Source organism: Mustela putorius, unplaced genomic scaffold (genome assembly GCF_011764305.1).
Source record: "Mustela putorius furo isolate JIRA1106 unplaced genomic scaffold, ASM1176430v1.1 tig00000127_pilon_pilon_pilon, whole genome shotgun sequence".
NCBI lineage: Eukaryota > Metazoa > Chordata > Mammalia > Carnivora > Mustelidae > Mustela > Mustela putorius.
The window spans coordinates 16,752,180-16,779,885 of record NW_025421288.1 but is presented as its reverse complement, the minus strand read 5'-3'; the positions used below and the strand labels follow the sequence as shown (position 1 = coordinate 16,779,885).

The window sequence follows — 27,706 nt, the reverse complement described above, 5'->3', positions numbered from 1 at the left end:
CCTTTCCCCTCCTGCATGTAGACGCTGCAAAGATTTGCCATTCCTCGAAGACCCCGGGTCAGACCCTAAGCGACACTGGAAGCAGCAGCCTGCTCACAGGAGGGCGCCAACAGCCTCCGTCCGTTACCTCAGGGATGTGGGGGGCCATTCTGTACCGGGGATGCTTGCATGCATGTGGTAGGGAGGAAGGGCTCAGGGGTCTAGAATGACGCTCCGATCTCTGCTTCCACAGGCTCATTTTGGCCTGTTTTTAAGCTTTATAAAAATGGAAGTGTACTGCACGGTATCTTTGCTGAACAGCTGTGCGGGTGAGTGACAGCCACCCGTTTCATTGTGAGCAGGCGTGTCTAGTTGGTGTCCCTGCTGTGTTTCCTACGGCGGGCACACACCTTCCCGATGTACAGCTGAGTGTTTCCGAAAGACTGGGTTTTGGCTATTATGTGTAGCCATGCTATGAACCCACATGTCCTTCACCGAGTGTACGTGAGCGTTTCTCCTGAGTATATGTCCGGGACGGTTGTTCAGGTATCGAGGCTGTGGAGGCCTCTTAACGCGGGCTGGGAAATGTTGCCGCGTTTTCTGTCTTTTCTAAGCATTCATGTAATATTGGTGCTAGCTATTCCTTAAATGTTTGTTAAAACCCATTAGCAAATTCTTTGTTTTCTTCTTAAGAAGTTTTTACATCATACATTCTATTTCCTTAGTACTTCTAGAAACATTCAGATTTTTCTGTTTCTTTCTGTGATGGTTTTTGTCATACTTATGTCAGTCATGACATTCACATTTGTGAATCTTTGGTTAAAATCTACATCTTGAACCTCTGCCTTCGACTCAGGTCATGATCTCAGGGTCCTGGGATCGAGCCCCGCATCGGGCTCTCTGCTCAGTGGGGAGCCTGCTTCCCCCTCTCTCTGCCTGCCTCTCTGCCTGCTTGCAGTCTCTCTCTGTCAAATAAATAAATGAAATCTTTAAAAAAAAATCTACACCTTTGGGGGATTCCTTTGTCTTGTGAACTGTTGTAAGAGAGGAATATTGACTCTCTACCCTGATCGTGTTTGTGTCTTTTTAGTTCTGCTAGGTTTGTGCTTTTCTATTTCTAGACTGTCAAGAGCCCATATCTTAAATCATCTTAGCATCCCAACAAATGGACTGTGTCCCCTCTGAGATGCTGCTCCTGGTGCCAGCGAGGCCACTGGCTCACCGACTGCTGCAGTGACAACAGAAACAGGCCGAGCACTCAGCTTGTGCCCCAACCGAAACCCATCTTCCTGATTCTTGCCACGCTTGCCTGAAGCACTGATGAGCTGCCCTTCAAGGATGGCAGCTTCCACCTGCCAGGCCGGAAAAGCCCTGAGCAGCAGAATGCCTAGAAGACACCCACCCCATGTCCCCTCCTCAACCAGTACCTCACACTGAATGCGAACCAGCTGCCCCCACCCCGGGATCACGTGCTCCGTGCCTGCTCTCTTGCACGTACCCCCGACCCTTTCCCTGTAAAACCCTCGGGGTCTGTCTTGCCAGCAGAGAGGTAGGATGTTGAGGCTTGAGCCCGCCACCTCCCCTGGTTGCCGGCACCCGAAATAAGTGGCTCCGTCTCTCCCGAACCTTCGTGGCTGGAGTTGTTGGCTTCTCTTGTCATCCGTTACCTGAGCTTGTTCGGCAGCAGCGTTGGCAAACCTGGCCAGGAGCTTTGTCCTGGCCAGGGGACTCCCCTGAACCGAGCAGGTGGCCACAGCAGCCCGCCACGGCTCTGCCCGTTTGTGGCCTGAGTCAGCAGCTGAGACGGATCAGGGAAGTCATCTCTCGGGACGCTGGTTGTGAGGTGTGTTTCTGAAGACACAGCCATGCCAGCCTTCTTTGGGGTAGGGCTTACATGCTGTTTTTTTTCCATTCCCTGACTTTTAACCCTTCTAGATTCTTTTATTTAAGGTGATCTCTTAGAATTGGAATGTAGTTGACTTCTGGGGATTTTTTTTCCTAGTCTGATGATCGTGCTTTCCACTGGAAAATTTAGACTGAAAATTTACATTTAATTTAATCACTGATATATTTTGGGCGTTTTGTTTTTTCTGCCTATTCTATGTTTCTGTTTTTCTCTTCTTTTTTCTTTTGCCGTCTTCTGGGTTTTTATTTTACCATTTCTCCGCTTTGGTAGTTTTCCATTGTTTTAGTATTATTTTAGTAGTTACTCTACGATTATACATGTGTCTTTGACTTATTAAAGCTTAACATAAGCTTATACTTGAGCCACTCCCCGGACAATCCTAGGACCTTAGAGCATTTTGTCTTTATTTGTGACTAATGATAATTAATAGTAAATAATAAGTAAATAAGTTATTAAGTTATGGAGTCAGTATTCATTTAGAATTTTGTTGCTCTTCAATCTTGACATCTTTCTACTTCCATCGGGGGTTGCTCTTTTTTTTTTTTTTTCCTGCCTGAAGAACACCTTCTACTGTGTCGCTTGACATGAAAGTTTACTGGTGATAAATACTGCAGTTTTTGCTTTTCTGAAAATTTCTTGGTGTGCCCTCTACTTTTGAAGGATATTCATTACTGGGTATAGAATTGTAGGTTGGCAGTCATTTCTGTCAGTAGTCTGAAAATGGGACTCTGTTGTCTTCCGGCTTTTCTACTTCCTGTCAGCCTTCCTGTCACGCTCTGAAGGAGGCATGTCTTTTCGGGTGCCGCAAGAGTTCCTCTCTATCTTCAGTTTCACATTCACTGGGCTGCGCCTCGCTGTGCCTCATCCTGACTTACCCTTCTCGAGGCACAAAGTACTTCTAGGATATGTAGCTTGATACCTTTCATCAGTTTGGGGATATTCTCAGCTCTTCTTTCTTCAGATATTTTGGATGTCCCTTTCTCTTTTTATTTCTTAAGATTTTATTTGTTATTTGAGAGAGAGTGAATGAGCAAGAGAGAGAACATGAGGGGGGGCAGAGGGAGAGGGAGAAGCAGACATCCCACTGAGCAGAAAGCCTCACGCAAGCCTCGATCCCAGTGTTGGGCACAGCAAAGATGGCGCTGGCCTGCCTTCTCTTCTGGCTAGAAAAGGCGCCACCGTGGCGGTTTCGGTTCCGCATATCTCTGATATTTCCTCCTCTCGCCCAACACACCCTACCCAGTTACTGACTACGTAACCAAACCCCATAGGCTCTCTCCCCGCTGACCTCATTTCCCATCCCCTACCCAATATAAGCTGCAACCCCGCTCAATAAAGTGAGATCCTGCTTCGACAGATCCCCCGAGCCTGGTGTCGTCCGTTGGTGCGTCCCGGTTCGCGACACTCGCCATCCCGCTCAGCCCCAGGAAGGGGCCTCCGGCTGGTCCGGTCGCCTCCACCCCTCCGAGGGAACCCCAACATCCCAGGACTCTGGGATCATGACCTGAGCTGAAGGCAGATGCTTAACCAACTGAGCCCCCCAGGCACCCCACCCCCTCTCTTTCTGATCTCATTTAAGAATCCAGCTAAATACATGCTCTACCTTTCCTCTCTCCTCACATGTCTCTTACATTCTTCACTAGACTTTATATCCTTTTGACTCTCCATTTCAGGCTCAGTAATTTCCTTTGACCAGCCTTCTAGTTCACCACCTTTCTTTATCTGCATTGAGTCTGTTGTCAGTCTCCTCCATTGAGTCCTTAAGTTTAATCATGCTATTTTTCTTGTATTGGAATTTCCATTAGTTTGTGTTTCCAAATCTCCCACCTAACCAAATTAGTTATTTTTTATCATTTGACGGGATACTTAATGAAGTATACTAAGTATAGTTATTTTAAAGTCCTTATCTGATAATGGCATTATCTGCATCTCTGTTAGGTTATTTCTCTTTTGTACCATTTTTTAACTTAAATTCCATTAATTAAGGTATAAGGTATTATTTCTTTCAGAGCTAAAGGCCTGGCATTCATCAGTCTTATATAATACCCATTGCCCATGACATCACATGCCCTCCTTAATGTCCATCACCCAGTTACCCCTCCAGCAACCCTCCGTTTGCTTCCTATGATTAAGAGTCTCTTATACTTTCTCCCTCTCTGGTTTTGTCTTGTTTTATTTTCTTCCATTCTTCCCCTGTGATCCTCTGATTTGCATCTTAAATTCCACATATCAGTGAGATCATGTGATAATTGTCTTTCTCTGATTGACTTATTTCACTTAACTTACTATCCTCCAGTTCCATCCATGTCACTGCAAATAAAGATTTCACGTTTTTGGGGACGCTGGCTAAGTAATATTCCGTTGTGCATATGAACCACATCTCTAGCCATTCATGTGTGGATGGACATCTGGGCTCTTTCCATGGCTCGGTTGTTGTGGACATTGCTGCCATAAACATTGGGGTGCGGGGCCCCTTCAGATCATTCCATTTGTATCTTTGGGGTAAATACCCAGTCGTGCAATTGCTGGGTCCTGAGGTAGCCTTATTTTTAACTTTTTGCAGAACCTCCATATGTTTTCCAGAGTGGCTGCACCAGCTTGCATAAGAGAGTTCCGCTTTCTTTGCATCCTCACCAACATTTGTTGTTTCCTGACTTGTTAATTTTAGCCGTTCTGACTGGTGTGAGGCGGTATCTCACTGTGGTTTGTATTTCCCTGATGCTGAGCGATGGTGAGCATTTTTTTCATGGGTCTGTTGGCCATTTGGGTGTCTTCCTTGGAGAAAGGTCTGTTCTTGACTCCTGCCCATTTGTTGAATGGATTATTTGGTCTTCCGTGTAGAGTTCGATAAGTTCTTTATAGATGTTTGACAATAGCCCATTATCTGATAGGGCATTTGCAAATATCTTCTCCCATTCTGCTGGTTACCTTTTGGTTTTGTCAACTGTTTCCTTTGCTGCAAAAAAGCTTTTTATCTTGATGAAGTCCCAATAGTTCGTTTTTGGCATTGTTTCCCTTGTCTTTAGAGACATGTCTAGCAAGAAGTTGCTGTGGCCGAGGTCAAAGAGGTTGCTGCCCGTGTTCTCCTCTAGGATTTTAATGGGTTCCTGTCTCACATTTATGGGTTTATTTTTGTGTGTGGTGTAAGAAAATGGTTGTGTTTCATTCTTCTGCATGTGGCTGTCCAATTTCCCAACACCATTTGTTGAAGAGACTATCTTTTTTGCATTGGACATTCTTTCCTGCTTTGTCAAAGATTAGTTGACCATAGAGTTGAAGGTGCATTTTGGGGCTCTCTATTCTGTTCCAGTGATCTATGTGTCTGTTTTTGTGCCAGTACCATACTGTCTTCGTGATTACAGCTTCGTAACAGAGTTTGAAGTCCAGAATTGTGATGCCACCAGCATCACTGTTTTCTTCTTCAACATTCCTTTGGCTATTCAGGGTCTTTTCTGGTTCCATACAGATTTTAGGATTGTTTCTTCCAGCTCTGGGAAAAAAGTAGATGGTATTTTGACAGGGATTGCATTGACTGTGTAGGGATGGTATTTTAATAGGGATTGCTCTAGGTAGCATAGGCATTTTGACAATGTTTGTTCCTCCAATCCACGAGCTTAGAACGTATTTCCATTTCTTTGTGTCTTCCTCCATTTCTGTCATGAGCATGCTGTAACTTTCTGAGGACAGATCCTTGGCCTCTTTGGTTGGGTTTATTCCTCGGTATCTGATGGTTTGGGCGCTATTGTAAATGCGATCGACTCCTTATGTTCTCTTTCTTCCGGCTCATTATTGGCGTATAGACACGCAACTGATTTCTGGGCATTGATTTTATATCCTGCCACTTTGCTGAATTCCTGTATGAGTCCTAACAATTTTGGGGTGGAGTCTTTTGGGTTTTCCACCTAGAGTACCATGTCCTCGGCAAAAACTGAGAGTTTGACTTCTTCTTTGCCAATTCGGATGCCTTTCATTTCTTTTGGTTGTCTGCTCGCCGAGGCTAGGACTCGTAGTACTATGCTGAACAGCAGTGGTGATAATCGACAGCCCTGCCGTGATCCTGGGCTTAGGGGGAATGCTCTCAGCTTTTCCCCATTGAGAATGGTATTTGCTGGGAACTTTTCATGTATGGCTTTGATGATACTGAGGTGTGTTTCTGTTGGGTCATTTCTATCATCTGTTCTTTGTCATCTCACCTTAAGTTTACTGGTATGCCAAAGTACTTTTGATTGAGTATTGCATATTTTCTGTTAATCATAGAGAATCAGATGATTGGATGATGAACTGGATACTGCCTTCTGCTGGGGCAGACCGCTAGACTAGGAGTTCCAGAATCACCAGGTGACTTAACCCTAACAGTGAGTTTGGGTCACTTGAGGCCAAGCTTCCATCATACCAGGGCCAGTTCCCTTTCTGCTTGTTTGATCTGCTGTGTCTCTTCTAGGATGCAGCCAACAGCCTGGAGAACTGACTGGGGCCCATCTTCCTCAGCACAGTTTCTGAAGTTGGTTCTCTTCTCACGTCCGTGGGACTCTGTACAAAGTTCTGGTCAGCCTCCTGGCTGTCGTCTTCTGAATTAGCAGATTATCTCTTGGGCTGAACTTTCTTCTGGGTCTCACCATCATAGTTCATCACTGTCTTGGTAGCAGTTTAATAGGTGTGTGTATTTTGTCTTAATCCTGTGCTCACTCTAACTCACGGCAGGCCATTGATCTGAGCCTCTGTTCACCATCTCAGGACATGGGGCCACCTTCCTCTTTTCAAGATTAGAAAATGCAACCCGTACTTGGGATTATACTGAAAGTCCTTGGGAGGCCCAGAAATACACATTTCTGAGAAGAAGATGCAACTCACCTTGCCTGTGCCTTCAGGAGTTATTGATTTGATGTGTGGCTCAGAGTATCCACCAGGTACCTGGGTTGACATGGGCCCTTACCCCACCCTCTTGGGAAGGAGACAGAAAGGGGAATACATTTGTTGTTCAGGACACAGGGTTTACTGGCAGCATCATGACACGGATGCATAGGATACATCACACTGATCTACGGTTCCTGCCAAACTCAGATCTGCTCTGAGCTGCCCCTGCCTGAGTGTTCAGGGTTCAGGTAAACCACTCCAACTGCAGGTGCAGCATTGCTGTGATGAAGGTCAGGGAGGGGACCTCATCCCACTTAGGATGGGAAAGAGGAAGGGATGGAGGCAGAGTCAAATGTGGCACTCTGTTTGGGGCCTGGTCGGGTCGGATCCTGTGGCACCTTCCACAGGCTTCCCCTTGTTGCCTTCACAGCCTTCTGAGACATAGCTCGTCCGCTTGGAGCCCCCCACCATCCCCTCAAATCTCCCTGTTTCCTTGGACCCCTCTCATCAATGGAGAGCATCCTACCCCCCGCCCAGAGTCTGCTTGTTCTCCAGGAGCTCCTCTTCCCTCTAAGAGTGTCTTGACATCTCCCTGAAGGTACCTCCCTGAACCTCCATCAGCCCTCTGGGAGCACCCTGTTCTTCTGGAACCCTACCTCATCTCCCAGGAACCCCCCACCCCCCACTGGATTCCTTCCATTCCATGCGAGGCCCTCCCCTCAATGTCCCCCAGGGTCCAGCAAGGGTAGAAATGGATCAGTCAGGCCTGCAAGTTTGCAGACCTGCTCTCGAGCTTCGGTGCACAACTTGGGTTCTGTCCGAGAGCAGGGGCAACCCCTGGAAGTTAAGGTCATGGTGGTCTGGCCCAGGGTGTCCAGGGGTATTTTGGAGGTACAGATGAGTGACAGTGTCGAGGGGTTGGCTTTCAGGATGAGAGGAAGGGACACTCCAGGGTGTCCGCTGGAGTAGCTAAGGACATGGCCTCCCGAACAGGAGGGCCAAGCAGAGCCAGCTGGAGCTGGGACAGACTTACTGTAGGGATTCGGGGATGCTCACGAGATGCTCAGGGATTTAGCTACTGGTGAAGTGGAGACAGAAAGCAAGTTGGTGCTTATTCACGCCTGTGGGGAGTGGACCCAGAGCTGAGCCCTGGGCACAGCTGGCATTCGCTGTCGGCCAGAGAAGGGAAAACCCATCATGGGGTCAGGGCCAGTGGCTGGGGGTCCAGGGAGACCAGCAGAGAAGGTCAACTTGGCATGAAGCCAGAGGGGCTCAACAGGCCCCTCCAGGGCACCAGGACAGACCCTAGCAATGGGGTCCGCTGTCACCATTCCTGACGGGGCGGCCTTCTGTCTCCCGGGTGGAGGAGCGCTACAAAGGGCGAGGGGAGGGGAAGGTGTGTAGCGGCAGGACACGGTCGTCATACACAGAAAAGAGAGGATTTGGAATGAGGTCACCTTCATTTGGGGACAAAAGGGACTTATTGGGGGAACCAGCTCATCTTCCTCTGGGGATGGAGAGTGGCCGTGGGAGGGATGACCTCCGTGGGGCTGACCAGTGGAGACTACACTTCTCGGGGAGCTTGGAAGAGGCCAACGGGCAACTGAGCCTCAGGGTACTGACGTGACCCAGCCCAGGTGACCTCATCTGGGGCCCGTGACTTTCCCTAAACAGGACACAGGCAGGAAGACGTCACTCACGGACTCTCACCCCGATTCCTGAGCCTCAGCGTGCATTGCCTAGGATCGAGGCTGTTGGGGTGACTGTCTCCTGTCACACCGTATCTGCCGCCCTCTTTCTTCTTGCCTTGTAGAACCTGAAGGGATTCTTCGAGCCACGGGCTGATTCACAGCCAACGGCTCCGAACCTCGTTCTCATGATTCCACAACTGGACAGCAGGATTTGGAGTCCCTGGGGGGCTCTGTCAGTGAAACATCTGCCTTCAGCTCAGGTCACGGTCCTGGAGTCCCAGGATGGAACCCTACCTGGGGCTCCTTGCTCAGTGGGGAGTCTACTTTTCCCTCTGAGCCTTCCCTCCTTTGCTCGCTCTCTCTGCCAAAGAAAGAAGGAACACTTTTGTGGTTTCCAGCCGGTCAGCATTCGTGTCTGCTGCCGCTCCCTCTGCAGGGTCCGTGAGTGTGTGCAGAAGCCCCGAGGGCCCCCAGAGCCCCTGGCGCCTCTCCAGCCCTCGGTGTGATGGTCACACGCGTGTGCAGACGCTCTGGCTCAGCCCGCCCTGCTTGCCTCTGCGGGAGACGGCCTTTCCTAGGACTGCTGCGCTGCTCCCGAAGGCCGGAACTCACTGTGCTGTGCTGCTTCCCCCGGACGGCTTCACCTCCTTCCGGGAAATCTCTGGCCCCTTGCGTAGGCTCTCAGGGCCCACCTTCATTCCCCGTCAGCGGCTCGATCCCCAGTCTCGGGTGCCAGGGAGGACACGCCGGGGGGACTGTCCTTGACTGCTGTCTGCACCTGAGCCCATCCGATTTCTGTTCCCATAGGGTTGGTTTTACAATCAGAAAACAATCAGAACCAGAGCTGCCTGCGGCCTGAAATGGGCCTGCTTCCCTATGAGGCCTCTCGTTTCCTTCTTGGGGGAGTGAGGCGCTGCCCACTGGTGTGGATTCTTTTTCTCTGTGTCCTCCTGCCGCCGTCTTGCTTTGATTCAGGAGGATCACAGGTTCGACAGCTCCGTGCACTCCTCCGCGCCACCCAGGGAAGTGTCGTGGTCTGTCCTGCACTGCCCTCCCCATCCCTGGGAGGTCCTGACTTTACAACTGGAAGTTTGCGTCCCCTATTCTGCCTGGTCCCTCATGACGTCCCCCCTGGGCACCAGGATGTATGTTCTCTGTGTTCAAGAGTCCATTTGGTTTTCCCTCGGTTGGTTTGTTTTGGTTTATTTGTAGCTCCCACAGGCGCTGAACTCACCCAGTGTTTGTTCTTCTCTATGTGACTCCTCTCCCTGGGCTTTATGCCCCCAGGGTCCATCCGTGTGGTCACAGTGACAGGACTTCCTTCCTTTTCCTGACTAGTAGTCTCCGGCAGAGGCCTAGCCCGGTCATCTTCATCCGCGCGTTGGGGACGGGCCCTCGGGCGACGCAGCAAGTGCTGGGCTGCTCAGATCCTCGCTTCCACACCCAGCAGCAGACTGGCCTGGCCGGGCCACAGGGTAGCTCCGTTGTTTATTTTCGGAGGAGCGATCGGACCGGACGAGCAGACAACCAAAAGAAATGAAAGGCATCCGAATTGGCAAAGAAGAAGTCAAACTCTCAGTTTTTGCCGAGGACATGGTACTCTAGGTGGAAAACCCAAAAGACTCCACCCCAAAATTGTTAGGACTCATACAGGAATTCAGCAAAGTGGCAGGATATAAAATCAATGCCCAGAAATCAGTTGCGTGTCTATACGCCAATAATGAGCCGGAAGAAAGAGAACATAAGGAGTCGATCGCATTTACAATAGCGCCCAAACCATCAGATACCGAGGAATAAACCCAACCAAAGAGGCCAAGGATCTGTCCTCAGAAAGTTACAGCATGCTCATGACAGAAATGGAGGAAGACACAAAGAAATGGAAATACGTTCTAAGCTCGTGGATTGGAGGAACAAACATTGTCAAAATGCCTATGCTACCTAGAGCAATCCCTATTAAAATACCATCCCTACACAGTCAATGCAATCCCTGTCAAAATACCATCTACTTTTTTCCCAGAGCTGGAAGAAACAATCCTAAAATCTGTATGGAACCAGAAAAGACCCTGAATAGCCAAAGGAATGTTGAAGAAGAAAACAGTGATGCTGGTGGCATCACAATTCTGGACTTCAAACTCTGTTACGAAGCTGTAATCACGAAGACAGTATGGTACTGGCACAAAAACAGACACATAGATCACTGGAACAGAATAGAGAGCCCCAAAATGCACCTTCAACTCTATGGTCAACTAATCTTTGACAAAGCAGGAAAGAATGTCCAATGCAAAAAAGATAGTCTCTTCAACAAATGGTGTTGGGAAATTGGACAGCCACATGCAGAAGAATGAAACACAACCATTTTCTTACACCACACACAAAATAAACCCATAAATGTGAGACAGGAACCCATTAAAATCCTAGAGGAGAACACGGGCAGCAACCTCTTTGACCTCGGCCACAGCAACTTCTTGCTAGACATGTCTCTAAAGACAAGGGAAACAATGCCAAAAACGAACTATTGGGACTTCATCAAGATAAAAAGCTTTTTTGCAGCAAAGGAAACAGTTGACAAAACCAAAAGGTAACCAGCAGAATGGGAGAAGATATTTGCAAATGCCCTATCAGATAATGGGCTATTGTCAAACATCTATAAAGAACTTATCGAACTCTACACGGAAGACCAAATAATCCATTCAACAAATGGGCAGGAGTCAAGAACAGACCTTTCTCCAAGGAAGACACCCAAATGGCCAACAGACCCATGAAAAAAATGCTCACCATCGCTCAGCATCAGGGAAATACAAACCACAGTGAGATACCGCCTCACACCAGTCAGAACGGCTAAAATTAACAAGTCAGGAAACAACAAATGTTGGTGAGGATGCAAAGAAAGCGGAACTCTCTTATGCAAGCTGGTGCAGCCACTCTGGAAAACATATGGAGGTTCTGCAAAAAGTTAAAAATAAGGCTACCTCAGGACCCAGCAATTGCACTACTGGGTATTTACCCCAAAGATACAAATGGAATGATCTGAAGGGGCCCCGCACCCCAATGTTTATGGCAGCAATGTCCACAACAACCGAGCCATGGAAAGAGCCCAGATGTCCATCCACACATGAATGGATAAAGAAGATACTATATATATATAGTATAGTATATATACTATACTATATATATATAGTATCTTCATGTAATATATATATAGTATATATATGTAATATATATATGTATGTATATACATATATACATATATGTATATATGTATATATAGTGTGTATATATATATATATAGTATATATATGTAATATTCCACCATATATATATGGTGGAATATTACTTACCCATCCAAAAAAAGAAATCTTTCCATTTACAATGACATGGATAGGATTAGAGGGTATTGTGCTAAGCAAAATAAGTCAATCAGAGAAGGCAATTATATGATTTCACAACAGAGGAGCATAGGGGCACCTGGGTGGCTCAGTTGTTAAGCTTCTGCCTTCACTCAGGTCATGATCCCAGGGTCCTGGGATCAAACCCCCCATCAGGCTCCCTGCCCAGTGGGGAGCCTGCTTCTCCCTCTCCCGCTCCCCTCTGCTTGTGTTCCCTCTCTCACTCTCTCTCTGTCAAGAAGGAAATAAAATCTTTAAAAATAAATAAAACACTATCTTATAAAAGAAAAAACAATAGAGGAGCATAGGGGAAGGGAAGGAAAAATAAAAGAAGATGAAACCAGAGAGGAAGACAAACCATAAGAGATTCTTAATCATAGGAAACAAACTGAGAGAGTTACTGGAGGGCAAAAGGGTGGGGGAACAGGGAAATTGGGGGACGGGCATGAAGGAGGCACGTGACGGAAGGAGCACTGGGTGTTACATGCAACGGATGAATCACTGACCCCTATCTCTGAAACTAATACTACACTATATGGTAATTAATTGGATTTAAATAAAATTAAATTTAATTTTTTTAAAAAGGTAAGTTTAATAAAATCTTAAAAAAATAAAAAATAAAAATAAAAAAAAAGATCAGTTGACCATATCAGAGTGCATTTCCTTCTGGACTCTCTCTTCTGCTCCACTGGCTTTTGCCAGAACCACACTGTTGTGGCTTTGTTTGTTCTTTTTTTCTTTTTTCTTTTTTCTTTTTTTTAGGATTTTATTTATTTATTTGACAGAGAGACACAGCGGAAGAGGGAACACAAACAGGGAGGTAGGAGAGGGAGAAGCAGGCTTCCTGCTGAGCAAGGAGCCTAATGGAGGATTCGATACCAGGACTCTGGGTTTATGACCTGAGCCAAAGGCAGACACCAGCCCAGGTGCCCCATGTGTCCCACAACTTTCCGAATTCACTCATTAGTTCTAACAGTTTTTGGTGGAGTCTCTAAGGTTTCCTATTTATAGTACCATGTCTTCAGCAAATAGGAACAGTTGACCCCCCCAGCAATGCAGAGGTCTGTTGTTTTTCTTATCCGATTGCTGCAGCTGGAACTTTCAGTGCTGAGAAGGGACTTCCTTGTCTCGTTCCTGGTCTTAGGGGAAATGGTTTCTTCACCGTCGAGTATGAGGTCAGCTGTGGGTTTCGTACATGGCCTTCACTGTTTTGATATACATTTCATTAAAACCCACTGTGTTTTTATGTTGTATTTTGTCAAACACTTTTTCTGTAAGTACTGAGATGACCTTATGGTTTTTGTCCTTTGTTAATGTGATGGATCACATTGGTTGATTTGCCAGAGGGGATGTGGGTGGGCAAAATGATGATGAATATTATAAGCTATAAACTTCCAGTTATAAAATAAACAAGTCACGGAAATTTTAAAAGTACAGCATAGGGAAGAAGTTGTTGTAATAACTTGTATGAAGATAGATGGTGAGGACACTGCTCCTGAGGAGCGCTGTGGAATGTACAGAATTGCTGAATCACTAAGTTGGACTCCTGAAACTAGTGTAACATTGTGTGTTGACTCTACTTCAGTAAATATTCAAGAATAGAGGTTTCGGATAGAAATCACAATGGATCTGTGAAAGGCACTGATAAAGCTGTTCCAGAAATAAAGGCACCTCTGCAAATATGACAGAGATTTCTCAAATGTTCTTCAATGTTAATTTTTTAAAGATTGATTTATTTATGAGAGAGAGATGACACACTCACAGGTGTGAGCAGGGGGGAGAGGCAGCCAGACTCCTCGGGGAGCCCAAGCCCATCACAGGACTTGTTCCCACAACTCCGAGATCGTGACCTGAGCCAAAATCAAGAGTCGGAACTTCACCTGACTAAGCACCCCAGGAGCCCCTCAAATGTTTTCGGGTACAAAACACACGCTGGCAACCCTTGGGGTGGTAGGACATTGGTGACCCTGCCATCGAAGCAGGGGGGTGCCCTGAGGGCCCGAGCATGCGAGCTAAGGGTGGTGGGAGGGCGCCAAGCCCCCCTTCCCACCGCGCGTGGTACCAAGACCCTCCCCGGGAGTAAGACCTTCAGGGGGAAGGGCTCACTGCAGACAGAACCCTGCTGGCCCGCATGGATGACACGGGCCCGCTGTCGGCAGAATGGCGGCACCCCAGGGCTCCAGCGCTGCCTGGCGCGCACTCTGCTCTGTGACCGCAGGCAGCTGGAGACGCTCGCGCTCTCTGTTCCCGGCTCTGCCACACATTCTGACGTGCTCCCCGCATAAACCCTGTGGAGACAGCAGGCGTGGCTCCCACAGCGACAGGTCACAGGTGAGTGTGAGCTGCTCCCTTCGGGCTGCTGTGGGACCTACGGGCTCCAGGGCTGTGGCCAAGAGCCCCCGACCCGCCCCCCCCAGCACTGACCGTGAGCTGGCACAGGCAGCCTTTCCAGAGCCCCCTGGAGGGCGGGCTGCCCCCGCCGCCACCTGGGTCCCAGCCTTCTGGGCAGGGAGCCCGCACACCCCTCCCCTCCAGGGAGCACAGAGTCCCTCCTGCGCTCCCCTCCGCCCCTCCTCAGGCGATTCCCAAACCCCAGGCTGCTGGCTGGCAAGCCCGTCCAGACTCTGGCTTTTGTGGGGACGTCCCGCTCACGGGCTTTTCCCTGTTGTCGCGTGAGCTTGTCACATCTCAGAGTCACTTTTGATCCCCGCAAGCCCGCAGGGACACTCGCTGGCCGGCCGTTCCGTCCAGCCTCTGCCAGCCCCGGGTTCGGGGACACCACCCCAAGCATCAGGTCAGCAGTTCCTGGAGAAACCCGGACACCCCGTGTGCGGGGTGAAGGGACCGTGCTCTCCGTGTGACCACGTGCCGGGGACGGTGGCTGGGAAGGAGTCTGGAGGCGGGAGTGCCCCGGGGAGGCGGTGCCCGCGTGGGATCCGTCGACCCAGCACGGCCCTTGGAGCCCCAGGGTTCTCTCCAATCGGGGCTCAGACAGACTGGGGATCTGCCCGCTGGGAGCACCCCCTTGGTTCCCTGGAGGTTCTCATGCAGGGTGCCCTCGGGGTGTTTTTGGTTGGCAGCACCGTGAACGAGGACCTGGAGACGCTGATGGCCTTGGAACGGGCCCAAATCCTAGCCAATTACACCCAGGTGAGGCCCAGAGGGGACCCATCGACTTGATGGACCCTCATTTCGGGGTGTGGCCGGGGTCAAGGATGGGCCTGTCCAGCCCAGACAAAGACCAGGGTCCTCGGGAACAAACGCGAGGCAGGGGAGGGTCCCTGGCATGGGAAGCAGCTGAGGGTCCATCAGGGATCCTAGGGGTTAATCGTCGATGAGATCCAGGCAGGGATCCCAGACAGCAGGCGCTCGGGGGATCCAGGTGGGGTCCTAGGTGTGTAGGAGCAGGTCTGGCCCCAAGGGAGACTTCAGCAGCGAGAGCACGAATGCCCAGGCAGGGACCAGAGCCGCAGTCCTGCAGAAGAGACCAAGGGGCTGTGGCTGGCCCTAGGAGTGGGGGAAGCCAGGCAGGGGACATCTCTGGTAGAGCCAGGGGTGGCAGTCAGCATGCTCCAGAGCCGACAGGGCCTGCCTCCCATGCTGCCCCTCTGCCGAGGGTCCCGGGCCCCCTGAGGATGCAGGGGCGAGAGGAGCCAGTCTGCTCCCTCCTATCCCCCTGCCCCTGGCTCGGACGGGACCCCCACCACGGACCCCCTCTGTTTCAGGCACGCCCGATGGGGTCTCCAGGGGACGCCCGGGAAGGTGCCGACCTCTCGCTGCGCAGGCTCACGGACCATCACGGCTTCCTGCAGTGAGTCCCGGGGGCCGCCTCCGGCCAGCCCAGGGGCGGGATGCATTGGCAGGAACTTCTCTCTCTGGAGGCAGGACCCATGTCCCCAGCTCAGGGCCTCGTCCCCTGCAGCCCTCTGAGGGCCCGACTTGAGTTGGGACTTGGGCCAGGGCCCTGGCACCCCAACGAGGGGCCGCACGCCTGCTTCGGGGAGGCCAGGGGCCTGCCTCCTGCATTCTGTCTGTGCGTCCCGTCAGTCCAGCTGGGACTACAGAGGGGGAGGGCTCTGGGGCGGTGGCGTCCTTTCCGTGGGAGGGCGGTGTGGTCCGGGGGAGGGCCGAGGGGTACCCTCGGGGACACGCCCCGTCAAGCCCACCATAGATTCCGAATGATTTGGGGTTGGCAGGATGAGGCCAGGAACCAGGCCAGGTCAGGGAGGGGTGATGGGCAGCAGAGGGAGGGGCCGACCCACCTGGGCGGGGGGCACGGAGAGGGACAGGAGGCCGTCCTGGAGCGGGGAGCCAGGGAAGGGGACCGCGCAGTGGCCTTGCTACGAGGGAAGGAGGCTGTTAGGCCGAGGGGCCCCGCGAGACCTCACTGTGGCCGGAGACTCCGTGAGCGGTCCCCGCGCTGCTCCCGTGTCTCCAGGCCCTGCTCGCCGCCCAGTGACCAGTGGCCGTGGAGGTCGGTGGGAGGGTGGGGCCGTGCTCGTGGCTCTGACAAGACAAGGGGCCAGAGCGGCAGAAGTGACCGGCAAGAGGGGTGGAGTCAGGGGACAGCAGGATGATGGACACAGTGAGGAGAGGCAGGCCGGACACTGGGCACGCAGGCCCCGTGAGCCCGTGGTGTCCTCAGACTCATGGTCACAGGGGCCACCCAGGCAGCACTGACAGGTCTAGGAGTGGCCCATCCCACTTTAAGAGCAGGTCCCTCCTGGGGGACCGCTGAGGAACCCCAGCCCAGCCCACCTGGCAGCAACCGCCTTCTCACGCCCCAGGCGGGATGCTGCTGTCCCCCCCCCGAGCCACAGGCAGCTGGCAGCCCCGGCCCTCCCTGGGGTCAGGCCTCCCCTCCCCGGTCTTGGGGTCTCCGGGCCGGGGTCTGGTCCTCAGGGCTCTGCTTCTCTTGCCTTCCAGGGAGAAGGAGCTGCCCGGCCTCAGCCCCCGAGAAGCCAAGGTATGAGCCTGTCCTGAGGCACGGGCAGGACACGGTGGGTGGGCGTGGGGCCGGTGACGACAGACCCTGTCCCCAAAGCTGTCCCCAGGGCTAGGTCACCAAAGCCCCGTCCCAGGAATCCGCACGTGGCCAGGAACGCGCCTGAGCCCCGGAGACGCTGTCAGCAGGAGCGGCCCTGTGCCTCTCAGGCCCCTCTCAGTCTGTTCCCAGCACAGTCCTGGCCCCCAGGGCTTCTGGACGCTGCCCATGGGCTGGTCTCCTGCTCTGCATGGCTTATCCGGTGCCCCCTTCTCCTGCTCCAGCAACATCGCCAGGAGACCCGCAGGGCCGACAAGTGGGTGAAGATGCTGAGAAACTGGGAGCACTAGAGGCCCAGCGAGAAGGTGGGTGCCGGGGGCCCGCAGACGGCATCTGTCCCATGGGGGTGGGGGCAAAGCCTCTGCCTCCCCCGGACCCCAACCCCACGGGAGTGCCCCTGTCTGGGGCGAGTCTGCTGGCAGAGCCCAAGCCTCCCCAGTTCCAAGCCGGCAGCAGAGGAAGCGACGGGTCAGGGCCCAGTGCCCTCCTCCTCGTGGGAGACGGGGCCCAGCTCCGAGGAGACCCAGCCTCTCGGGGACGCCACAGAGCCAAAGCCAAAAGCTTCTGGATGCCTCTTGCTCCTAGGCCTGACGGGGCGGGCCTGGTTCTGGGTCCCAGCACTGCCTTCTCTCCTGCAGATGCGTCGGCGCCTCTATAAAGGGGTCCCTCCCCAGGTGAGGGGTCAGGTGTGGGGCCTCCTGCTCCATATTGAGAAGGTCAAGTCCACCCACCAGGGGCTCTACGAGGTAAGCCCTTCCGCCCACAGCAGAGACGTGGCCCTTGGAGGAGGCCTGGGCAGGAGCCGAGGGCACCCCATGGGGAGAGGCGAGCTCGGGGGCCCAGGAGGACAGGGCTCCGTGCGGGGGAGGGGAAGACCTGCGGGCTGACCCTCGGGAGTGTCCTCGGCGCCCAGGACTGCTGAACCCGATCCCTGTCATCCCAGGCACGGTGGGCTCCTGGGGGGGGGCCCGCCTCAGAGACCAGGGAAGGAAGGAGGTGTCCGCAGGACACGGCCCAGGGGGGCTCGGGACGCTCTCTGCTTCGGGGACAGTTGGTGGCAGTGGGGTTCCGTGCCCTGATGCTGGCTCCTCCTCCCCGGTTCTGCCCCCAGACAATGAAGGAGCGGGCCCAGCTATCCTGCAAAGACATCAGACAAATCGACCTGGACGTGAACCGGACCTACAGGAACCACATCATGTTCCGGGACCGCTATGGCGTCGGGTGAGGCTGGGGGACAAGCAGTGCTCTGGGGGCACGGGAGCTCCTCGGGGGTCCGGCGCGACCCAGGGGGCTTCTGGGTGGGGGACGCGGGGTCTCTGAGGAGAGGGGGAGGAACGGCAGCAAATGTGGTCTCGGCCGCATGGTGAACGTGGGAGGAGGTCCCAGGGGTCCCTACCCACCCCCCCCCGGGCTGCTGCGATGGGAGGGCATCGGGCCAGGACCTGGCGGGGCAGCCATGTGCACGGAACCCAAAGGTTGGCGGGGGCTGGTAGGAGGGAGCCGAGCCAGAGGGCGGGTGGTGGCAGGGGCCACTACGGGGAGCCGGGCAGCACAGACTCGGCCGGGCGAGGACACACATGGACGGACGAGGGGCACACGGTCAAGGGGACAGCCCGCTGGGTGTGATTCTGCGTGGACTGGCATTCTATTTTCCACAGTGGACACTGTGTGTAAAGATGGCCAGGACCCCGAACCCCCAAATGCCACCCGGCCCCGCCCCGGGCCCCGTGCTTACCCCCCGCATCCCCCGCCGCACGCGTCCCGCCCCGAGCCTCGCAGAAGACCGCGGGTCCCCTGGGGCTGCACTCTGCTCCTCGGGGGGCTCCCACGCGGCTCGGGCAGACCAGAGCCCCCACCCCGCTCTCCCGTCCCCCGGCAGCGAGGCCTGTTCCCCGTCCTCCTGGCCTATCCGTCTACAACCCCGTGAGAGTCCCTGCCGCCGGCCCTCCTGTCCCGCGGGGGCCCTTTGTCCCCAGGACGCCTGAGCAGGCGGGACTCCTAGTTGGGACTCCAGTTCCCATGGCCCCAGAGACGCAAGCAAGGGGCCCTGCACCCTAGGCCTGAGGCCGGGCTGGGGTGCAGACCTCAGTGCGGGGAGGGACGGCCCCTGAGTCCCTGAGGGCTGGGTGCCGGGGTCTCTGGCCTGCACCGCTGTGGTGCTGACGCTCAGGGCTGGGTCCTGAGGAGCCCGTGGGAGGATCGGGACTGGGCGGGGAGGGCGGTTCCCTTGTCCTGACCTCCCCCCAGCGCGGTGGCCCCGTCCCATGGGGTCTGGCTCTTGCAGGAGGTGGGCTACTGTCAGGGGATGAGCGACATCGTGGGACTCCTCCTGGTGTTCCTGGGTGAGGAAGACGCCTTCTGGGCCCTGGCCCAGCTGATGAGCTTGAGACCCACGCCATGCACGGTAGGCGGCCTGCAGGGTGCCTGGGCGGGACCTGGAACTCAGGACTCTGTCCCTCCAGGGCGGCCGCAGCGGAGGGGCAGTCCGGGACCCCCAGCCAGCCCACCTCCCCTCCGGCAAAGGGCGCGGCCCCCTCAGGGCATCTGTAGCCTCGGCCACTGGCCCCAGCGTTTGCAGACTGTTCTCGCCTTCCACGGGGCCTTCTGCCCCCGGTCTGGCAGCCGGCTTGCCCGCCGGGTCCCCCCGGCATCCCACGGCCAGATGGAGCCCTGGCGGTGGCATGTCCCGCTCCCTGGACCCTCAGTCCGGCACCCAAGCCCAGGCGTTGGGCCTGCACACCCCATCACCCTCCCCGTGGGAGGCTCGTTCTGCCCCTCAGGGCTGGGGACCCCCTTGCCCCTGCCGCGACCACCGCGGAAGTGTGCTGGGCCCGACGGGCCTGGTGCTCAGCCCGGCCACCCACTCAGCTGGGTCTGTGAGGAGGGACCCCTGGCCCGGCCCCCAGGCCTGGACGGCTCTGCTGCGGTTGCGGACGAGCGGGCGCAGCCAGCCCTGGGCGGGCTGTGGGCTCACACTCCGGTCGGGGCATGGGAGCGGAGCCCCCCGGCAGACCCACTGCCCACCTGCTGGGGACAAGGCCCTGATGGTGGGGTGCCTGGGGCCTTCTCAGGGTTCTTCGCTCCGGGATTCCCAAAGCTGGCCCGTTTCCAGCGGCATCATGACAGCATCATGGAGAAGGAGCTCAGAGGCCTGAGGAAACACCTGGCGAGTAGACGCTCCCCGGAGGCCCTGCCCTCACGGCCCGGGGCAGGGGTAGGGGACCCGCAGAACCCTGCCCACGCTGCCCAGAGCCCGGTGTCCTGCTCTGTCTCCTGCTGGGCCCAGGGCACCCTCGGGGCTGAGCGTGGCCACGGGGAGTGTGTCCCCCTGGCTGTGCGGGTGGCGTGCGGCCTCCGGCTGGGCCCCGAGCACCTTGTGTCCTTCTGCCAGGACGAGCAAGGGACGTACACCACCAAGTGGTTTCTGCAATGTTTCGTTGGGCGGGTAAGGCCCTCAGGCAAACCTGGTCCCTGACCTGCTCCCGGCCCCAGGCCCAGGGGAAGCCCGAGCTCAGCCTCACGCTCCAGACCAGCCAGACCCGACCCTGAAGGCCCTGAGCCTGAGGCTCGCCATCCTAATGCGTCCTGGAGCCCCAAAGGGGGCCCCTTGAGGACGTCCCAGGGGACCGGTGCTATCCATCTCCGCCTCCCCAGGGAAGACCTCGTCAGCCTGGGAGCGGACAGGCCCTCAGGCCATTCTGCGGCCAGCCTGCAGTCCTGCCAGAGTGTGTGGGCACCGAGGGTGGGACAGAGTCTGTGGCCCCCCAGGTCTGTGGGTCGTACTGGCCAGTCCCTCCCCGCCCAAGGTCGTCAGGAGCCCATCCCCAGGAGGAGGACACCCACACAACGGGCTCCGGGGCCCTGTCCGATGCAGCCAGGGGTGTGGCAGGGGCTGGGCAGAGGGGAGTTCATCACCCCGTAGAGACCCCCCTGCGCCCCCCACACCCGCTCCCCCGCAGACCCCCTTCGTGCTCACCCTGACGCTGTGGGACGCCTACATGCTGGACGGAGCGCGTGTCCTCACAGCTATGGCCTACACCGTCCTCAGGCTGCACCGCAGTACGGGACCCCACGGGAGCCCAGGGGTGCCCCATGCAGGTGTGGGGGGCCGGGGAGATGGCCCACTGCTCCCGGGGGCGAGGAGCAGGCAGGCCTCGGGGGAGGGACACTGGCTGGCCGTGGCTTGGGGGCCCCCCTGCAGAGGAGCAGCGGCCACGGGGCCTCTCCTGCCGGCTCTGCCTGCGGTGCTCCTGGGAACAGCGGGACGCCCAACCGCTGTCCCGGGCAGGATCCTGGGACAGTGGGGAGGCGCCCCTCTGCTCTGACTCACACCCATTGCCCAGAACGCCTCCTGAAGCTGCCCCTGGAAGGGCTGCAGGGCTTCCTTCAAGACACCCTGGCCCAGCCCTGGGACCTGGAGGATGAGGCCGTCCTCGGACACCTTCGGGCCTCCGTGGCCCATCTCCGCCGGAGGAAGTGCGACCTGCCCCCGCCAGGTGGGCTCCGGTCCCCGTCCCCTCCCGCCTCGCCCCCCTGGGGCAGCTGACAGTGGACCCAGTCCCCGGGGGCCCTCCTCTGTGTCTCTGACCCTCTGCTCTTCTGCTCCAACCTCAGGGAACCCAGGCCCGGCCCGGGCATCGGGGTGCTCCCCGAGGGGGCGGGGCATGCGCGGCCTGGATGAGCCGTGAGGGGCAGGGCGGGGTGGACACCCAGGGAGCCGGGAGCACAGCCTGGGGGCGCAGCCTGCTGGAGACACGCCCTGAGGAGCTCCCCAAGATGCCCCTGGGCCAGGAGCAGGTGTCCCCAGCCCCGACGGCCCTCCTCCCTGCTCCTACCCTGGAGACGCTCTCCGGAGCGGAGGGGCTGGCCTACCCACGCCCAGCCACACTCGCTGAGCAGCCGGGACCCCTTCCCCGCCAGGCCGTGATCAAGGCCGAGCGGCCGCTGCGGGAGGGAAGGTCGATGCAGTCCTTGGCTGCACCCCTGTGGCCGGGAGCCCCTGGGACCCTAGTTCTGGCACAGCTGCCCCCAGCCCAGGACCCCTCGCTGGCCCGGCAGCCCCTGCAGCAACGCAGCTCCCTCCCCAACCTGCCAGGACACCAGGGGTGTGTGTGCAGGGGGGCCTGTGGACATGGCCTTGAGGCCACAACACTGGGTCCCTTTCTCTTTAACCCCTGCTGGGGCCACCCCGGTGGCCACACCCCAGACCAGGCCCCAAAACGTCTCTGGGTCTCGTGGGATGAGGTCTCCCCAGCCCAGGAAGGAGGACGCGGTAGGGCCCGGGACACCCTTCCTGCCCTGGGGCCTCCGCAGCTCCTGCCCCTTTGTGGGCTTGGACCGGTCCAGCCAAGACACCTGCGGGCCAGCACTGAGCCTGCAGCCCCAGGGCCCTGAGCCTGCCTGGGCCCCTCTGATCGCCTCCTTGATGGGAAAAGTAGATGCCCCTCGGCCTCTGGAGAAGAACTTGGGGGGCCGAGAGGCTCTGGGCAGCCAGCACGGTGCCCTGCCTCCTCACTCGGGACTTCTTGGAAGATGGAAGTCCCCACCGCCCCCACCAGGAGGTACGTCACTGACCTAGAGGGACCTCCTCTGGCCTGACCCCAGAGACAACACAAGCTCCCCTGCGACCAGAAGGAAGACTGATGGGTCTCAGGCCCCGTGGCCTTGGGCAGTCCTGAGTTCTGACCCAAGGCTGCTCAAGTCTTGAAGGACTCTCTGTGTCCACCTGGGGCTTGGGCGTGCCCCACAGGTGCACGACTCCCACCTAGGGCAGTGCTGGGGACCACAGGTTACCCCAGCCTGGCCGCATGGACAGGCAGGTGGGCCCTGCCCTCCCCTCCCCAACAGTAGGAGGCAGGGGCCACCAGAGCGCAGGTCTCCACCAGTCACCTGGCAGCCATTGGGCAGTGGCTGAGGCCAGGCAGATGTGTCGGGATCCTGTCCGGGAACCCGGACGCTGCACACCGGCTTAGATCCACGTCCTCAGCACCTGCCTCTCAAGGAAACTCGGGAAACGTGCCGACACCTGAAGTCAGCACAGATGCCACGTGGGGGACACTAGCGCCCAGGCCTCCGTGGGACTTCCGCCTTCCCCTGAAGGAGCAGGTGTCTGCACCTGCTTGGTTCTGAGGAGAAGGAGAGGTTCTGAGGGGAAGACTCGCACCCTTGGTTCTGAGCCCCTGTTGACTGCTGGAAAGTTCAATAAAGTGTTGTCGAGGTCGAACGCAAAGCCGGCCTGACGCGTGGAGCCCAGACTCTCTGCGAGACACGCCAGACAGACACCCAGACAGAAGAGGGTGGCTCGGCCCAGGCCGCCTCCGCAGTCCCCGCAGGGCTCCCCGCAGAGGGGCCTCCAGGCAGACAACGCGGAGGGACCCAGGCGCCTTCCCATCTCACCCAGACGCCAGCGTCAAGACCATCCAATAATTTACTGCAACTCAGCCTGTGCCCAAAGGACCAGGACGGGGCTGGGGGACGAGTGACAGCCGGGTGCCGGTGGCCTCAGGTCACCACAGTCTGTGCAAAGCGTCCTGGGAGGTGTGCGGACTCCGTGCAGGGAGCCTGGGCCGGCCCGGGGGCGCTTCCTTCCTTCCCTCCCCTGCCCCTCCCTCCGACGGCAGCACCTCCTCCTGGCATCCGGCACCTGCATGCCTCATGCCCGTGCTCCGTGCCCGTGCTCCGGGGCACAGAGGGCCTGCGAGATGGTGGGGGGAGGGGCAGGGCCCCAAAGGGACGTCAGGACAGCAGACACTTGCAGCTCATGCAGCCGGGGCCCCCCTCGTCGGGCGGGCTCAGCTTCCGCACCTTGTGCTGCCGAATCTCGCGCACCAACGTGTAGAAGGCATCCTCCACGCCCTGGGAAGAAGGGGCCGGTTCAGAGTGGGACTCAGCCTGGGGGCCTGGCAGGGGAGGGGACCGAGGGACCCCCGGCCTCAAGCTCAGGTAGAACCCCTGCCCTCCCCCCCTTCCCATGCCAACTCCCATGTGGCTGTCAGGCCCCGCTTATCCCGCAGCCCCAGGCCTGCCCCCACCAGGCAGCTCGCTCCTCAGGAGCCTCCCCGACAGGACGGGCCCGGGGTCTGGCTCGCAGCTTGAACATCCCCGTGTCCCTCTCCTTTCTGACCTGCCAACCTTGTCCCCACCAGCCCGTGAAGGGGAAGGGCCGACAAGGGCCCACAGGGCACTCTGGGGGCCGAGAAGCCAGGGCCCCAGGGTCGCCGCTCCGGCCTGGCTCAGGGCAGCTCTCTCCAGGGACCTCCGCCTCTCCCTGGAGCTGGGTCAGCGCAGACCCTGGGCCCTGGCCTCCCTCGCTGCCCTGCCGTCCGGGGACACTTACAGCGCTAGGGGCCGCTGGGTCACGGGGGTCCCGGAGGGTCCCAGAGGGTCCCGGAGCTGGAGCCAGAGCCAGAGCGGCTGCCCTGTGTCGGGGGAGAGGGGGCATGAGCACTGCTCCCTGGCAGGGGCGGGGCGGGGCGGGTCCCTGGCTTGCGGTGGGGTGCGGAGCCGGCTCACCTGGCGCGTCTTAGCCGACGTCTCGATGTAGGGGATGCCGTAGCTGCGGGCAAGGTCCTGTGCCTGCCGGGACTCCACGGTGCGGGCAGCCAGGTCACACTTGTTCCCCACCAGCACCATGGGCACGTCATCGGAGTCCTTCACTCGCTTGATCTGCTCCCTACAAGGAAGAAAGTGGGAGCCAGTCGCTCGGCCGCAGGCACAGCTGCATCCAGAACCAGGACAGAGAATGAGGAGATACCAGGACAGGGAAGCCCCGAGGGCCGGCCAGCAGCTCACCTGTACTGGTGGATGTCCTCAAAGGACTTGGTGTTGTTGATGGCAAACACACACAGGAAGCCCTCCCCGGTGCGCATGTACTGATCCCGCATGGCACTGTACTCCTCCTGGCCTGCCGTGTCCAGGATGTCCAGCAGGCACGTCTCCCCGTCGATAACCACTTGCTTCCGGTAGGAGTCCTGCAAGAGGACAGGGCTTCAGGAACGCCCCCAACCTCTCCTAGGATGGGCCCATACTGGGCACCTCTCCTGCCCCGCCCCCAAGTCCCACAAGCGGGGGACGCCCTCCCGTGGAGCACACGGACGATAAGCCCACCTCAGGAGTGGAGGCTGGGGACAGGAGCGCTGACACTCACCTCGATGGTGGGGTCGTACTCATCCACAAAGTGGTTCTGGATCAGCTGGATGGTCAGGGCACTTTTCCCCACGCCTCCAGCGCCCACCACCACAAGCTTATATTCCGTCATCGCTCCTCAAGGGCTGAAGCACGGGGCACTGCGGTGGTCTCCCGTCCGGCCTGCTGAGGGAGCCGCACTCAGCATAGGCCCAGCCCCACAGAGCAGGCTGTCCCACCCCCTGGCCCCAAACAGCCAGGGGACTGGGCCCAGCCCCCCCCCCCACACCTGCAGCCCCTCCAGCCCAGGGGTGGCAGAGGGCCCCCACTCCAGCTGCACTTATGGCTCTGAGAGAGCAGGGAGCTGGCCCCCAAAAGGCAGAGCTGACAGCTGAGAGCATCTCCCAAGCACGCACCCAAATTAGAAGTTGCTGGGTAGGCAGAAAGCCGGAGCTGGAAGCCCTGCAGGCTGAGGTTACCGGTCCCCTCCCTGCAAGAACAGGTCGGGCCACAGCAGCGTGCCCGGGCAGGCCAGCGCCAGCCTTAGACCGGCTGCGGACCCCCCCTCCCCACCCCAGCATGTTGCTGCCTTTGACAAGCATTTACTGAGCGCCTACTGCATGCCAGCCGCTGTTCCAGGCGCAGGGGGACGGGCAGAGAAAGAAGCCCCCGCCCCCTTCTCCAAGGAAAAGGCCGGCATGCGTTAAAATAAGGGGAAACCCACGGTATCCTGCTGCCAATGAGCTGCGGAGAAAGGAAGACCGAGGAGGCGGCCGGGCGCGGGTTGGGGGGGAGGACGGCTCCCGGTAACGGGCCGAGCGAGAGAACAGGCCCAGCGGAGGCGCGGGGCAGGGGTGCAGGTGAGCAAGACTCAAGGCCTCCGGCTGGGGTGTGCCGATTTGTGAGGTTGAACGCGGGGTGCCCTTGCTCCTGTCCCCAGACAGTGGGCAGCGATTTCCTAACCCCTGACTCGCCGGCTGTGTACCGTGATGGCCGCCCAGTGCCCGAGCCCTTGGGAGCGCGCCGTGGACTCGAGGGGGGCCGCGGCGGACCTCGGCTCGGGAGGCCCCCCGCACGCTGCCCGAGAGCACGGCTGGGGCCCCGCGGAGGGCAGGGCCAGGGGCGCGGACGCACCGCGCCCCCGCCGCCGCCCGCAGCCCTCCCGCCCGCTGCTCACCTGCGCCCCCGCGCGCCCCGCCGCCGCCGCCGCGCCTCCAACGCCCCGCGCCGCAGCCCCGGTCCGGGCCGCCGCCCGCCCCCCGCCCGCCCCCGCCGCACTCACCGCTCACTGGCGCGACTGCCCTCGGGGCCGGGGCCGGGGCCGGGGCCGGGGCGGGGAAAGGGGCCGCGGCCGGGGCGCGCGGCTCGCCCAGCTCATGGGCTCGGTCCGCGGAGGGTGCGGCTCCGGCTGCGGGCGGCGGGCGGCGGGGCGCGGGCGGCGGACACTCGGGGAGGTGGGGGGGGGGCGGCGGCGACCGGCGCAGGCCCCGCCCTGCGCCCGTCCGTCAGCCTGGCGCGGCTTGCCATTGGCCGAGGGCGCCGGGCCCCGCCCTGGAGCCGTCCCGCCCCGTCCCGCCCCGCTCCGGTAGGCCGACCCGCCCGCCCGTCAAGAGCCGTGGCCGGGCGGGGCTTCCGGGAAACGGCCCTGAGGGCGGTGCGGGCCCGCGAGGCCCTCGTGGGCCGCGGCCTAGGGGCGGTGGGCGCTGCCAGGCCGGAGGACTGCGAGGACGCGAGGACAAGGGTCCGGGCGCGACGGCTTCTCCGGAGAGGTTCCGGACTCTCCCAGGGGAACGGAGGCCCCTCAGGAAAGCCGGACCGACGGCGGTTGTAGGCTGGGGCGGGGTCGCTGCGGTCCGGCTCGCGCCCCTGCCCTGCCCGGGAGGGCTTCCTTGCGTCGCGACGCGCGGTCCACCGAGGGGGCCCCGGAGCCGAAGGCCAGCCCGGGGGACGAGCCTCAGGGAGGGTGGAGGGCCAGCGCCGCGGACGCCCCCCGGACTGGGGGACTGAGGGGTGGACGGAAGCCTGGAGCAAAGCAGAGGGGCAGCCGGGGCGAGGGTCAGGCTCCCGGACGGGCCGCGCCGGAAGCCTCTGGGACCCCCAGTGGCCGGAGGCTCGGCTGCCTTGCGCCCCTCTTCCCGTGCGGTGGCTCCCCTGCGCCCCTCCCCGGACACCTGGCACCTCGGTTAGTCCTTGGGCGCGGCACCGCCGGTGAGCCCAGGGCCAGAAGGTGCCGGGGCGTCTCTGCGGGGTGGGCGGGCGGGGGGCCCGTCTGCGCCCACGGAGCAGCGAAACACACATATCCTTTTTATCCCGTATAGGAGGTCTTGCTTCTCTCCAGTGCGCAGCCCCGCCGGGACTCCGAGGACCGGCCTTCTCCCGCACCCCCTCACCACCAGCCTCGCCCAGCTTGAGCAGGCCCTGCAGACCGGCCCCCCCCAGCTGCCCACCACCCAGCCCTGCCAACCCTACACAAGCTTACCGTGTGGCCCAATTAACAAATGGTACCCAGCAAGTCGCACCCAAAAGTTGCTCCGAGGGGTGTACTGAAATTTCCCCCATCCCAAGCACAAACGCACATCCCATCTCCTTTCGAGATTTTAAAAAAGACATGGTTTTAACATTTTAAAAATTTCCAAAGTGGTGCAGAAACACACCTTCCTTATTTACAAAGAAGGAATGACGCGACGCGTTCCACAGAAGACCCAGCGTTGCTTGGCTTGGA

At 58.1% G+C, this 27,706-nt stretch overlaps 3 protein-coding genes and 1 long non-coding RNA gene across 7 annotated transcripts; 3 read left to right on the top strand and 1 right to left on the bottom strand.

Moving 5' to 3' along the window:
• The first annotated feature begins 13,951 nt into the window (after positions 1 to 13,951).
• Positions 13,952 to 17,203, top strand: LOC123394888 (USP6 N-terminal-like protein). Its single transcript, XM_045089739.1, has 6 exons — positions 13,952 to 14,046; positions 14,509 to 14,610; positions 14,897 to 14,966; positions 15,542 to 15,627; positions 16,743 to 16,782; positions 17,085 to 17,203. Exons 1-6 carry the CDS (start codon positions 13,952 to 13,954, stop codon positions 17,148 to 17,150), a joined length of 459 nt encoding a protein of 152 aa, XP_044945674.1. The 3' UTR covers positions 17,151 to 17,203.
• A 736-nt stretch (positions 17,204 to 17,939) lies between these two features.
• Positions 17,940 to 23,100, top strand: LOC101680888. The gene is made up of 3 exons (XR_006602626.1): positions 17,940 to 18,081; positions 19,145 to 19,264; positions 19,932 to 23,100. It is a non-coding gene; the product is annotated as an uncharacterized LOC101680888 (long non-coding RNA).
• A 169-nt stretch (positions 23,101 to 23,269) lies between these two features.
• HRAS (HRas proto-oncogene, GTPase) lies at positions 23,270 to 26,432 on the bottom strand. Of its 4 annotated transcripts, none has more exons than XM_045067090.1 (6): positions 26,267 to 26,431; positions 25,401 to 25,474; positions 25,007 to 25,167; positions 24,652 to 24,830; positions 24,373 to 24,532; positions 23,270 to 23,715 (listed from the first exon to the last, which is right to left on the bottom strand). In XM_045067090.1, the coding sequence occupies exons 3-6, from the start codon at positions 25,115 to 25,117 to the stop codon at positions 23,596 to 23,598; spliced, it is 570 nt and encodes a 189-aa protein (XP_044923025.1). In that variant the 5' UTR covers positions 25,118 to 25,167; positions 25,401 to 25,474; positions 26,267 to 26,431; the 3' UTR covers positions 23,270 to 23,595. The 4 variants fall into 4 exon arrangements, with proteins under 4 accessions (XP_044923025.1, XP_044923024.1, XP_044923020.1 ...); XM_045067091.1 differs by lacking the exon at positions 25,401 to 25,474 and adding an exon at positions 24,197 to 24,278 and having other exon boundaries at positions 23,580 to 23,715; positions 26,267 to 26,432; XM_045067089.1 differs by lacking the exon at positions 25,401 to 25,474 and having other exon boundaries at positions 25,007 to 25,170.
• On the top strand, positions 25,974 to 27,633 carry LOC123394887 (translation initiation factor IF-2-like). Its single transcript, XM_045089736.1, has 4 exons — positions 25,974 to 26,380; positions 26,494 to 26,569; positions 26,676 to 27,166; positions 27,303 to 27,633. The coding sequence occupies exons 1-4, from the start codon at positions 25,974 to 25,976 to the stop codon at positions 27,529 to 27,531; spliced, it is 1,203 nt and encodes a 400-aa protein (XP_044945671.1). The 3' UTR covers positions 27,532 to 27,633.
• The last annotated feature ends 73 nt before the right edge of the window (positions 27,634 to 27,706 follow it).